The sequence below is a fragment of the Dipodomys merriami genome, unplaced genomic scaffold (genome assembly GCF_024711535.1).
Source record: "Dipodomys merriami isolate MVZ:Mamm:240054 unplaced genomic scaffold, mDipMer1.0.p SCAF_277, whole genome shotgun sequence".
Lineage (NCBI taxonomy): Eukaryota > Metazoa > Chordata > Mammalia > Rodentia > Heteromyidae > Dipodomys > Dipodomys merriami.
This window is the reverse complement of record NW_027204237.1, coordinates 1,363,624-1,375,667: the sequence shown is the minus strand read 5'-3', so window position 1 is coordinate 1,375,667 and position 12,044 is coordinate 1,363,624. Positions and strand designations below refer to the sequence as shown.

At 44.7% G+C, this 12,044-nt stretch overlaps 1 protein-coding gene across 19 annotated transcripts in view; it reads left to right on the top strand.

Moving 5' to 3' along the window:
* Nucleotides 1-12,044, top strand: part of LOC138837863 (microtubule-actin cross-linking factor 1-like) — a 254,302-nt gene that overhangs the window by 166,512 nt on the left and 75,746 nt on the right. The window contains exon 1 of one of the 19 annotated variants that reach the window (XM_070036904.1): nt 3,244-7,621. The exons of 17 other annotated variants lie outside the window; for them this stretch is intronic. In XM_070036904.1, coding sequence (XP_069893005.1) covers nt 4,127-7,621 — 3,495 coding nt within the window. In that variant the 5' untranslated portion in view covers nt 3,244-4,126. Of the gene's footprint in view, nt 1-3,243; nt 7,622-12,044 lie in introns of those variants that run through there. One more of the 19 variants, XM_070036898.1, reaches the window with a different exon arrangement.

Sequence of the window (12,044 nt, the reverse complement as noted above, 5' to 3'; positions counted from 1 at the left end):
TGTGAAATTCACAAATGCTTTTTTTTGTTATACTATCAGAGCACCAAGAGGCTGAAAGTTGTACCAGGTATTTATTTCAGTCACTGAAATGGCTATTGGCAGAGTTCCACATACCAAAAGTAAAGACAAACTCATGAACAGATAAAAAGAAAGAGGAAAGAGACTTTATGCTTTCTTTTTAAAATACATAATAATGAGGAAGGCAGGGCAAATAAGCAAAGCACTCAGAAGATTTTGTTTTTGTTTTAATGTATTGTCCTGGGGCTTAAACGTAGGACCTGGGTGCTGTCACTAAGCTTTTTTTTTTACTCAAGGCTAGAGCTCTACCATTGAAGCCACAGCTCCACTTCTGGCTCTTTTTGGTGGTTAATTAGAGATAAGGGTCTCAACAAACTTTCCTGCCTGGGCTGGCTTTGAACTGAGATCCTCAGATCTTAGCCTTCTGAGTAGCTAGAATTCAGGCATGAGCCACTAGCGCCTGGCTATGTAATGTTTTCTGTAGGTTGGCCATGTTTCAGCTTATCAGAAGTTTCTAACCCTTAATTAAGAGTATGACTAAAGCTGAAAAGTAATTTGAATCTGAACTTCACAGTTGCTGGAATGATCTATTTTATTGAACTACTGATAAGATGGGTAGAATAATTTGGATAAGAAGGGGTGGTGTTAATTAAGAAAAAGACTGAATTGATTGGCACCTGACTTGGTGAGGAAACAGGAAAGGAATTTCTAACCATGAAGGTTGTGATTACACATCAAATCATTCTTTATAACAGAATAACTACCCACCCTTAGTCCAGAGCCAGAATTCCTCAGATTCTTCCAGCCAGAGGGCTCTTGGCATGCTAAACAGTCTGTTATGGTATCTGAACACTTAAGTAAATGTATTTGGCTAGGAAGATTTGCTAGTGAAATTGATCTTGTCTTCATTGGGTTTTCCCAATTGTACTGACCAATTAAAAGAAAAATTTAAACATAGATTTATTGAACTGTTAAGTTCCAGATCTGTAAGTTGATCAAATCTTAAGGTCACAATGTGTCAGAGTTAGGATGAACTTTAAAACATCCTGAACAAACTGGCGATTTTGTAAATATATATCTCTAAATCTCTTGCTTGAATTTCTTCTCAAGTACCTGTGGGTTCAGGTAAGTCACTGTAAGGGACACCGTTTTCTTTGAATAGCGGCCAGAAAGCTCTTTGTTGGTTTGAAATCTGCCCTTGGATTTTAGTATGCCAGCTTAAGGAGACATTTAGAACATTTTTTTCCCCTCCCACATCCCATCTCTCCAGACACTTCATGTTGATCACATCTCCTAGAGCTTTATTTCTTTGGTCAAGTGTTCTTGTTTCTTCCTACTGTGTGTTCATTGGACAGGGTTCCTACTATCTTGCAGTATAGACCAAGATTTCACAGGCTTCTGAGCTACTCCTTAAAAAATTAGAACTAAAGAATATTAAAAGTAATAAAGCTGTGGAGACATAGTCTAATCTATCTCTCTGTACTCTCAATTTATAGATGAGAGGATTCTTTTGTATCCAAGTGGGTAGAATTAATCAGCAGATCAACAATGAGAACTGATCGTTTTTCTTGCCAGAGAAAGTGTGTTAATTCTGCTCACTGGCTTCAGCCCATACCTCAGTTTTGTCAAGCCCAAGGCTTAGCTCAGGGTTTCAGTGCCAGATCTACATCACCAACTACTGTGAGGGGTAGGAATAACTTTTCCATAAGTTTTATAATCCATGTTGACATATGATCCAACAGCGATTCAGACATTTTACTGGACTCTCTTTTTTCCTTCATAAAATTGAAGAGTGGCCGTCATCACAAAGGCATCTCTGAGATGCAGCTGCCTCTAGTGAACAGCTTCCTGGGTTGCCTTTGTACTTTCTTTGTTTAACTGGAGGTAGCATTTCTAAAAGCCAAAAGATTGTGGACGAGATTGTGAAGCATGTTTCTGTAATATTTTCTTTTCAGAGATTTGAAATACAGACCCATGCTTTTCCTCTAGTCCTAAGCAGGATCTGGTTTCCTAAGATGTGCATAGCAATAAAGGACCCCAGGTGTTTTGAGCGTGGGGTGCCTCGCCCCCTTGTCGTTTGACACCACTAAGGTCTGTAGGTGAAGTTGAGGTGGAAGTATGAACGGATTAGCTTGAGAAAGGGAAGACAGGTAGACTGCCTAGAATTTATTTGGTAACTTGGTCTCCAGGCATGATGGTATTCCTTGAGACACCAGCAAAGTTCTGGGTTTAAGGGTGGAGCCTTCTTCCTCTGGCACCCGGCGTGCACAAGGTGATTTTGGAGGGACTAGGGATAACCTTTGGCGGCCAAGTGGGAGCCTAGAATCTTGCCGGCGACCTGCCACACTGCACTACCCTGCCAGCAGATGGAGCCCCGCGTGGCCCTCGCGCGAACCAGCTGGCAGCGGGGAGGCGGGGGCACCTATTCTGGGTTTGTTCGCCCTTGGGCTGGCTCGGAGCCCACGGGTTGGAAGGAGCCGGGAGTGAGAAGGGGCCGGGCCAGCGGAAGGAGGCGGGGCTTTCCTTTGTCAGGGGATTTGCGGGACACGCGGAGGCTCCGGTTGGTGCGGCTCTCCGCTGGGCGCCCTCCCAGGGGGCGGGGCTTCCCCTTCGGCCCCGGGGCGCGTTGGGCGTGGGCTTCCGAGCCAAGCGGATGGCGCCCGCCATGCCTCATTCCGAACCCGGTAGAAGCCCCTCCCTCGGCGCCAAGGCCTCCAATCCTGCCCGCCGCCCCTCCGGGGTCTCCTTTTTCCCGGGCCCGCCCCCCTGAGCCCCGCCCCCGCCCTCCTCCCTGGGCTCTTGGCGCGGCGCGCTCCCCAGCTTCCAGGGGGGGGCTGCCCGGGCGGGGCAGCGCGGTGGCGGCGGCGGAGCGGGGAGCAGGAGGAGAGCCGCCCGCCGGCCAAGCACTTCCAGCGAGAGGCGAACGAAAGGGCCTCGCGGCACAAGACAGGCGGCTCTTCCCCCGCCCGGACGGAGCGGAGCCTTTTGTTCCCAGCCAGAAGTTTGCGTGCCGTGACAGCTGCGGGCAGGGAGGACGACGGGGCCGCGGGGCCCGCAGCGCGGCGGAGAATAGAGGCGGCTGCTTGTCATGCAGCCCACGGCGCGGAGGCTGCGGGCGGGGGACTGGCGGCGGCGGCGGGGGAGGCGGCGCCCACATCACTCGGGACTCAGCTGCCAGAGGGACCAACTAACTTCCTGAGCGCGGGACCAGAGGCCGGCGCGGTCCGAAGCCACCTGCCCGACTGCGGTGAGGTGACCCTGGCCCTCGGGGCGCGCGGCAAGCTAGGGAGGAACGGGTGGTGTTGAGCAAGCCCCTCAGCGGCCCCTTGGCCGCTGCTGCAGCCTGCCAGCTTCCTAAAGGCCCGGCGCGGGGCTCTCCACGCGCCTTGTTTTGCGGCCACGGTGTAGGGTTGGCCTGGAAGCCGCAACAATGCCATGATGTTTTGGAGACAGGAAACCCCAAACTGGCCCGGAACGAAGGACTTCCTGTGTTTAAAGTTGCAGGAATATCCGCCGACCAGCCCAGTTCAAATGCAAACACCCCAACTAGAGAAGACGAAGGCCTAATTCAGACCAGCTGGACGCTCCAGAACTGGAATAGAGGATAAAATGAAAGGAATTCTTAGCTTGGGCCATACTTGAGGACTGGAGACTTTGGCATTGTTATTACAGGACAAGGTATACATTCACTGCTTCCAACTCTGCTTTGGTGAAAAGTGAGTGGAACTAGATACCGAACAAGACTTATCAATATCAAATGATTTTTTTTTTTTGTGGACTGAATGTGAAAGAGCAGTGCTCCTTAAGTAAAAATTAAAAAAAAAATAGAAGCCATACAAGGAACTATCTTACGTTTGTTGATTAAATTATACCATTTATCTGTCTGTAACTATGAAGCTGCTAGTCTGCAAGGAGAAAGCTGTTTGTCTTAGAGCTTCTCCCAGAATGATTTCAAAGTGTAACTCCCAGGTCTTTCTGGAGAGCAGACGCAATTGGTGGCTTGAAGAATAAACATGTGAAAGGATTTATAATTAATGTAGAATGTATTTTGAGGAAACCTGTAAAACAGCTTTTGCCAAGAGTGAAGGTTCATCTTGACTGAAACAGTATGGGTAAACCATTGAGCAGGCCAGACTGTTTAAGGAGGAACCCTACCTGCCTGGGGAAGGGGGAGGATGAGGATGGCTATATAGAGGATTGCTATGTTCCACAGCGATCTATATATGATACAATGAGGATAAATGAACAGATTGATCAGGGGTCAAAGCTTAATCAGACTTCAAAAAGCACCATGGAAAAGATGGAAGGTAGTACCATATCTAGTAATGGTACATTAGGAGCAGCATCGAATGTTTTTGAATCTAGAGCACCAGAAGGCAAAAAGCTGGATGAGAGAATAATATTTGATGCCTTAAAACTAAGCAATGATGTGCAAAAGTCAGCACCTGTGCCACCCAGAAGGCGGCCAAATGCAGAACGCAAAGACAATGTTAACAGGAGATCATGGAAATCCTTCATGCCACCTAATTTCCCAGAATTTGCAGAAAGGATGGAAGCTTCTCTTAGTGAAGTTTCAGAAGCTGGTGCTTCAAATCCTTCCTTGCAAGAGAAGAAGGAATCCAGTTCTGCATTGACAGAAAGCTCTGGTCATTTGGACCACAGGGAACCTCAGTCAGAGTCAGTAACTTTGGAACATGTGTCCAAATGCATGGCTCTTCCAGAAGTGCAAGATGTGAAAAATGGAAGCGGAGACTGCCAGGACTTCAGATTCCAGCAGCACAGTGAGAGCTCTCCACATGAATTCCAGCCTTTGGTATCAGAAGCTGCATCAGCAAGTGGTAACACAGATGTAATGCAGGAATACAGATACTCAAGTGCAACCTGGCCCAGGGCCATGAAAAGTTCTGCTAAGGGAGGTTTCAGTGGGAAGCAGCACCCACTTGGAGACCCAGTCTGCACTGTGGAAATGCCACCCCTCTCTCCTTGCCTGAGTGAAGAGCTGTTAGATCCAGCATTACCCATTCTCATAACTGCCAGCCTGAGAGAGAAAACAGAGTCTGAACTGAAGTTTGAGGAGGATGAGCGGTGGATCATGATGGAGGCTGAGGAGGAATGGGAGGAAGAGAAACTGTCAGAGACCGGAGGAAAGACTCTTCTAATGGCAGATGAGAAGAACAGCCTGGCAGACATTTTTGAAGAAAGAGAACAGGCAAACACAGTAGCAATGGTGGAGGCTGGAACTGATTGCTTAGCTGCTGTCTTGGGGACTTTTGACCATGTAGCCATTGATCAGATTTCTTGCTCTGAAGACTCACAGCCAGCTGGAGACCAACTGGCTTCCTCTCCCAAGGATATACCCCTGGATTGCAGTTGTGTTTTTGCAGGTGAGGGTTCAGTTGATGAGATGAAAACCAGAACTGTTCAGGAGCTAGAAGATCTTGTCTTAGAATTAGACTGTCCTGTTGATGCAGAGCAGCTCTCTGACACAGATTCAGTACAGATGTTTCTTGAACTTGAAAAGGAGTGTTTATGTGAAGGAGTAACTCCTTCAGATGAACTACAGAATGAAGCCTCTTCTGAAGGGCTGGCCTCATCCCAGAATGCCGAAAATACACTTATAATTAGCCATTTTTCAGGGGCTGCCTTAGATAAGGAACAGAACACAGACCTTTTAAGTGTAAAAGTAAAGGACTATGATATTGGATTGGATTGCGAATATATTAATACCCTGGATTCTTCCCAGGTACCTAATGCTGTGGAATTTACTGTCTATCCTGATATAAGGGACATTTGCAAGGACTGTGAAAAAGTGCCTTTTAACCTTGAGAGTGTAGGGAAATATAAGTCTCCAGGTGATCTGGAATCACTAGGCCAGTTGGACACAGTAGGATTTCTGAACTCTGATCATAACACTTTTTGTGAAGAAAAATTATCTTTTGCTTCTGAGGTGGTCAAAGAAAATGGCAAATTGTCCCAAGTAGAATGCAGTCAAAATGAGGGGAATGTGGAAGAGAATATTGAGAGGTTCTCCCTTAGTTTTGCATTTAGATCTGAACTAAGAGATGTTACCTCAAGACCTGAAATAGAGGTGTTGTCATCTGATTCAAGTTTAGTAACAGGTGAGATTCATTTGGAAAGTGAGAAAGAAGCTATTGATAAAGAAAATAGCAATGTGATGTGCTTGGGAAATGTGGACTCATGTGAATTATCCACAGAAAAAGTTTGTGATGAGGACAGTGAGGCAAAAGAGCTGGATTATCAAGCCAAGCTCTGGGGGAGTGGAGGCTTCCCAGAGCAAATCTTCCAGGATCTCCAGAGAAAATCTTTAGAGGCAGAAGTTCCGGGTTTACACCTACTGACTGGAGAACTGAGACATAGAAGAGATGGAGTGGAAACTATGAGTGATAAAAAGCCTGAGCTGGACCTAGCATCATCACAGAGAGAGGAAATGGAAATGCGAGATTCAGATTCATGCCTGAATGTTTTCCCGGAGGAACAGGTTACCAAAGCTAGTAATACTGAGCCAGTTTTAGAGGAATGGACATCTAACCAACAGATACGTGCCCTGACGGTTACAGAGCCCACTCCAGAAGACATCTCAGTTGTTGCAGTGTCTGCCTCAAAGGGGCCTGCTATCTCAGCTGCTGCTATAGAGACCTCAGTGGAGGACATCCCAGTTGCCTCAGTGGCCACTATAGACACATGTATCCCAGCCTCTGAAGTGGTCACCTTAGAAGAGGAAGTCACAGCTGTTCCAATACTAGCCTCAGAGAGAGCTGCCCCCCTAACTATTGCAGTGACTGCTCCTGAGGGTCCTGTTCCAGCTGCTGTAGTATCCTCTCTAGTGAAGACTGCTCTAGCTGCTGCTGCAGCCGTCACAGAGGAGGATATGTCAGCTGTTGCAGAGTCTTCCTTAGAGAGGACTACTTCAACGGCTACTGTACCCATCGCAGAGGAGGATGACACCCCAGAAGGGCTTGGCACTCTAGCTGCCTCAGGGCCCATTCCAGAGGATCCCGACTCTCCAGTTGATACGGTTTGTGAACCAGATCCTTCAGGGCCAACTGCCACAGAGGAAACTGCACTGCCAGCTCTTGCAGAGCCCACCACCCCAGAGGAGCTTGTTGCCTCAAATACTGCAGTGCCCACCACCCCAGAGAAGCCTGCTGCCCTCACTCTCGTAGGGCCTTCTACCCCAGAGAAGCCTAATGCCTTAGCTGTTGCAGTGCCCTCCCCAGAGGAGCCTGATACTGCATTTACAGAGTCTGATGCAGAGGACTCTGCAACCCCAGCTCCTTCAGAACCCACCCCAACAAAGCCTGTTAGTGTATTCACCCCAGAAGGACCTGCTATCCCAGCTGCTGCAGTGCCTCCTTTGGAGGAGGTTTTTACCATTGGTGAACCCTTCCAGGGAAGTACTGCCCAAACTGATTCAGTGCCTTTCTCAGAAGAAGGAACCTCTTTTCATGAGGAGGCTTCCCTCACTGAAATGAGGATCAAGGAAGACCTTGATTCTTCAGCATTTGGAATAAAAGAAGTGACTGGCACAGCTCTACATGAGAAAGTTCCTTTGGCTGCAACTGATGGATTAAATTCAAATGAGGTAATTGTTCATTTTGCTGCCAGAAAGGATCTAAAGAGTAAAGTGAGATTTACAAGAACTCTAACTTGGTGTTAATGAGAAATGATATAGCTAGTCCTCTGTTTTGTTCATTTTGTGCCCCTGGGCTTACAGTTTCTTTATTTTTCAGTTGAGTGTAGGGGAAAAGTGTGTCTTAATTTTGTCTGGTGAAAAACTATAATTCATATACCATAAGCAACAATGGCAACCATGATGTAAAAAGTTGTAGCTTTACCTTTTTAAAAAGATGATTAGCAGCAAAGTGTGATTCTGCCTTTGAAATACATAGGTTGTGGGGTTTTGTTTTTGTTTTGTTTGTCTGTTGTGGGGTCTGAACTCTGGGCCTGGGTGCTGTCCCTCAGCTCTTCAGCTCAAGGTTAGCACTCTACTGCTTGAGCCACAAGACCACTTGAGGCTTTTTCTGCTTACGTGGTGCTGAGGAATCAAACCCAGGGCTTCATGCATGCAAGGTAAGCACTCTACCACTTCTCAGCTGTTCTTTCTCTAATCAAGAAACAAGTACTCATTGATGATATCAATAGTTAGGCAGAGGCCAGAGTGTGAGCTTTGAGTGAGATCTGGATTACTATTTAGTCACTTAAGGATAATTACTTAGATATTCTGAATCTTCAGTTTCCTCTTTTGATAAGGTATGAGGATTGTAAGGATAAAATGATAGTGCATTTAAAGCAGTAGATGTGTAAAATTTCAATCACTGGCTACATTCTTCCCTTTCCCTTAAAATAGATACTTTGGTTAGCTAGAATTCACCAGAGCAGTTTGGGTGAAAGCAGTACAAAGATATATGAGAGTTTTTTAAAGGTACATGGATATGTTTCTTAATGCCAGAGGCATAATACTTATGGAACACTAAGTAGTATTTTAGTCATCTTGTAAAATTGTCTTGGTGTCCTTAAGCAAGTCATTTCTTTTCCTGCAGCCCTTATTTCTTAGAGTCTATAAAGTAAGAGATTCCTTAGGTCTGTCTTAGCTCTAAGATTTGTTTTGTTTTTGTTTTTGTTTTGTCACAGGGTCTAGCTTTTACCTAGATTTACTCTGTAGCCCATACTGGTCTCTAACTCTGAGATCCTTCTGCCTTAGCCTCCTGAGTGCTGGGATTACAAGTGTATAATAGAGCTGGCTTTTAGTTCTAAGATTCTAAATGTTAGATGACAGAATGTGTTAGGAAATAGTTGAAAACTGTGTTTTACATCATTGAACCCTCCGAGTCAAAGAAATTTGAAATCAGCTACTTTCTTCTGCTAAGTGTCATTTTGGTCACTAGTAAAAAGTGAAGGATTCAGAGGTTTAGTCTGATGCAGTCAAGGATAACTAAGAGAGTTGTTAGGGCTTCCTAGATCCAAAGGTCCCAAACCATAGTAGGCACTCACTGTTTACTGAATGAGTATCACTCTCATTAACATCAGTGAATGTTACAAAAAAAATAAAAATAAAAAATGAGTTATCTACTACATTGTAGAACTTTAGACTACTAGATGGCCAGTTAAAAATGCAGCTACCGGCCAGATGGCAGTGGCTTACACTTGTAATCCTAGCTACTCAGAAGACTGAGACCTGAGGATCAAAGTTTGAGGCCAGTCTGGGCAGGAAAGTCTATGAGACTCTTAATGCCAGTTAACCACCAAAAAGCCAGAAGTGGAGATGTGGCTCAAATAGGAAGGCACTAGCCTTGAACAAAAAACTCAAGCAGCATCCAGGGCTCTGAGTTCAAGCCCCAGGATCTACATAGTAAACAAACAAACCCCTTAAACATACCTTCTGCAGAATGCTGCAAGAGGCAGTTTTTTTACTTAAAAGATTTCTACCTCGGGGCTGGGAAGGTGGCTTAGTGGTAGAGCGCTTGCCTTGCATGCCTGAGGCCCTGGGTTCGATTCCTCAGCACCACATAAGCAAAAAGAAAAAAGCCAGAAGTAGCGCTGTGGCTCAAGTGGTAGAGAGCTAGCCTTGAGCTGAAGAGCTGAGGGACAGCGCCCAGGCCCAGAGTTCAGACCCCACGACCGGACCAAAAAAAAAAGATTTCTACCTCCACTTCTGTGGTTTGTTGACTATAATTCCCTCCTACCTTGTGTCAGATGATCTGCTGCTGAATTTTGACAATCTTGAGTGCCAATAGGTTCTAAGTTAGCAAACTTTCTGTGTGACAGATTATAAATCAGAAATAGGTTCAGTTGTCTCATGGAATTGGACCAGGTTATCTCCCAGCTGTTTTTGCCTGCACAAATATATGTGTGAGTATCCTTTTTTGGGTAGTAGTAGAGTTTGACCTTGGCCTCACACTTGCTAGTGTGGTGCTCTACCACTTGAGCCATTCTTGCAGCCTGATAGACATAAACTTTCCAAATAGCCAGTTATAGTTTGGCTGTAAAATGCTTAAGCTGGCTATTTCTGTAGTGGGATCTGAGCCCACTGAGAACAATCTGTGGTTATTTTCACCTACTTACAGATTCCAAATCACTAGTTCAAAGGAAGGGGTGAAAAAAGTTTTGTGCACAGTAGGGGTTTTATAAGATTAAATTTTGCCAGTAATTTTAAGAGAACCACACCAACAGTTCAATGTTTGATAGGCTTTCTTTTTTTTTTTTTTTTTTTTGGTGCTGATCTTAGGGCTTTGAACTCAGGGCTTTGAATGCTGTCCCTGAGTTTTTGTGCTGAAGCATAGTGCTTTACCACTTGAGTCACAGCTACACTTTTGGCCTTTTTGGTGGTTAATTGGAGACAAGAGGCTCTTGCCTGGGCTGACTTTGAGCTGTGATCCTCAGATATCAACCTTCAAGTAGCTAGGATTATAAGTGTGAGTCATCAACACCTGACCAGTTCAGTGTTTGAATGCCTAGCTGATCTACAGAACTTTCTTGGGTTGGTTTGACTTCTTGAAAACCATTTCTATGTAGTCATTCATTCATTCATGAAATAACTACTAGTGCCCACTCTTGAAAATCCTGGCTTCTTGCGGTGAATACAATTGGTATGGTTCTTGCCCTGATGGAACTTATGGGGAGGTAGACATTAAGCAAAAAATGATACATTTCTCACAAACTGTGAAAATTTAGAAATTTAGAACGGAGAAAATTTAGAAATAAGAAGAGAGAAAAAGTGTATTTGAAGACCAAAGATGGAGTCAAAGTATATTTAGGAAGTGGAACTAACAAGACTTGATAATGGCTTTTGTATAAGGGATTAGGCAGAGAAAATGATCAAGGATGACTTATAAATACTGATTTGTAAGCCAAATAGATGTTATAGTAAGTTGTTAGTTGAGGGAGGAAGAAATTTTAGAGATGAGAAACTGAGAGGTACTGTTGTATTTGGAACTGTTAGATTCAAGATGTCTGAGCAATAATAAGAAAGATGTCTGAGCATTAATAAGAAAGCAGTTGGATATATAAATCTGAAGCTAAAAAAAGATAGAAATTTGTAATTATAAACATTTATTGGGGTTAATATTTAAAACTGTATAAAGTAAGGCGTAAGTGGCCCATGTCTATAATTGTAGCTACTCAGGAGACTGAGATTTAAGAATTGAAATTCAAAGCCAGACTGGGAAGGAAAATCCCTGAGACTCTTATCTTCATTTAGCTACCAAAAAGTCAGAAGTAGAGCTGTGGTTCAAGTGGGAGAGTACAAACCTTGAGCAAAAAACCCCTCATGAATAGCAGTACCCATGCCCTGAGTTCAAGCCCCAGGACTGGCACATGAGGACGCACACGTGCACACACATACACATACAAATTAAAATCATAGATATGGATACAATTGTTCAGAAAGGATATAGAAAGAGAGGGCCTAAGGCTAACACTCTTTCCCTTATCTCTACCCCCAGAGACTCCCAACACTTAGAAATCTGGAAGGAAAGGAAAAAAGAACAAAGGATATCACAAAAAGATCAATGAGAGCTGGGAATGTGGCTTACTGGTAGAGTGCTTGCCTAGCATGCATGAAGCCCTGGTTTTAATTCCTCAGTACCAAATAAACAGAAAAAGTTAGAAGTGGCACTGTGGCTCAAGTGGTAGAGTGCTAGCCTTGAGCACAAAAAGGTTCAGGGACAGAGCCCAGGCCCTGAGTTCAACCCTCAGGACTGGCAATGAGATCTGGAGGATTGAGGTTGGAAGCCAGCCCAGGCAGAAAAGTCCATGAGATTCCATCTCAAAATAACCAACAAATAGCCAGGATGGTGGTATGGTTCAAGAGATGGAATGTCAGCCAAAAGACTCAAATCAGCTTGAAACTAGAGAATGCAGTATTACCAAAGATAGAGTTTGAAGTTCTTTGGTAGATATTCAGCTTTATGTCCCTGTTTCATCTTACAGTCTTAAAACAATTCTACAAATATACTGCTCTGGAAAATGTCATTGCTACTTAGTTAATAACATGGCAGTGCCCAGTT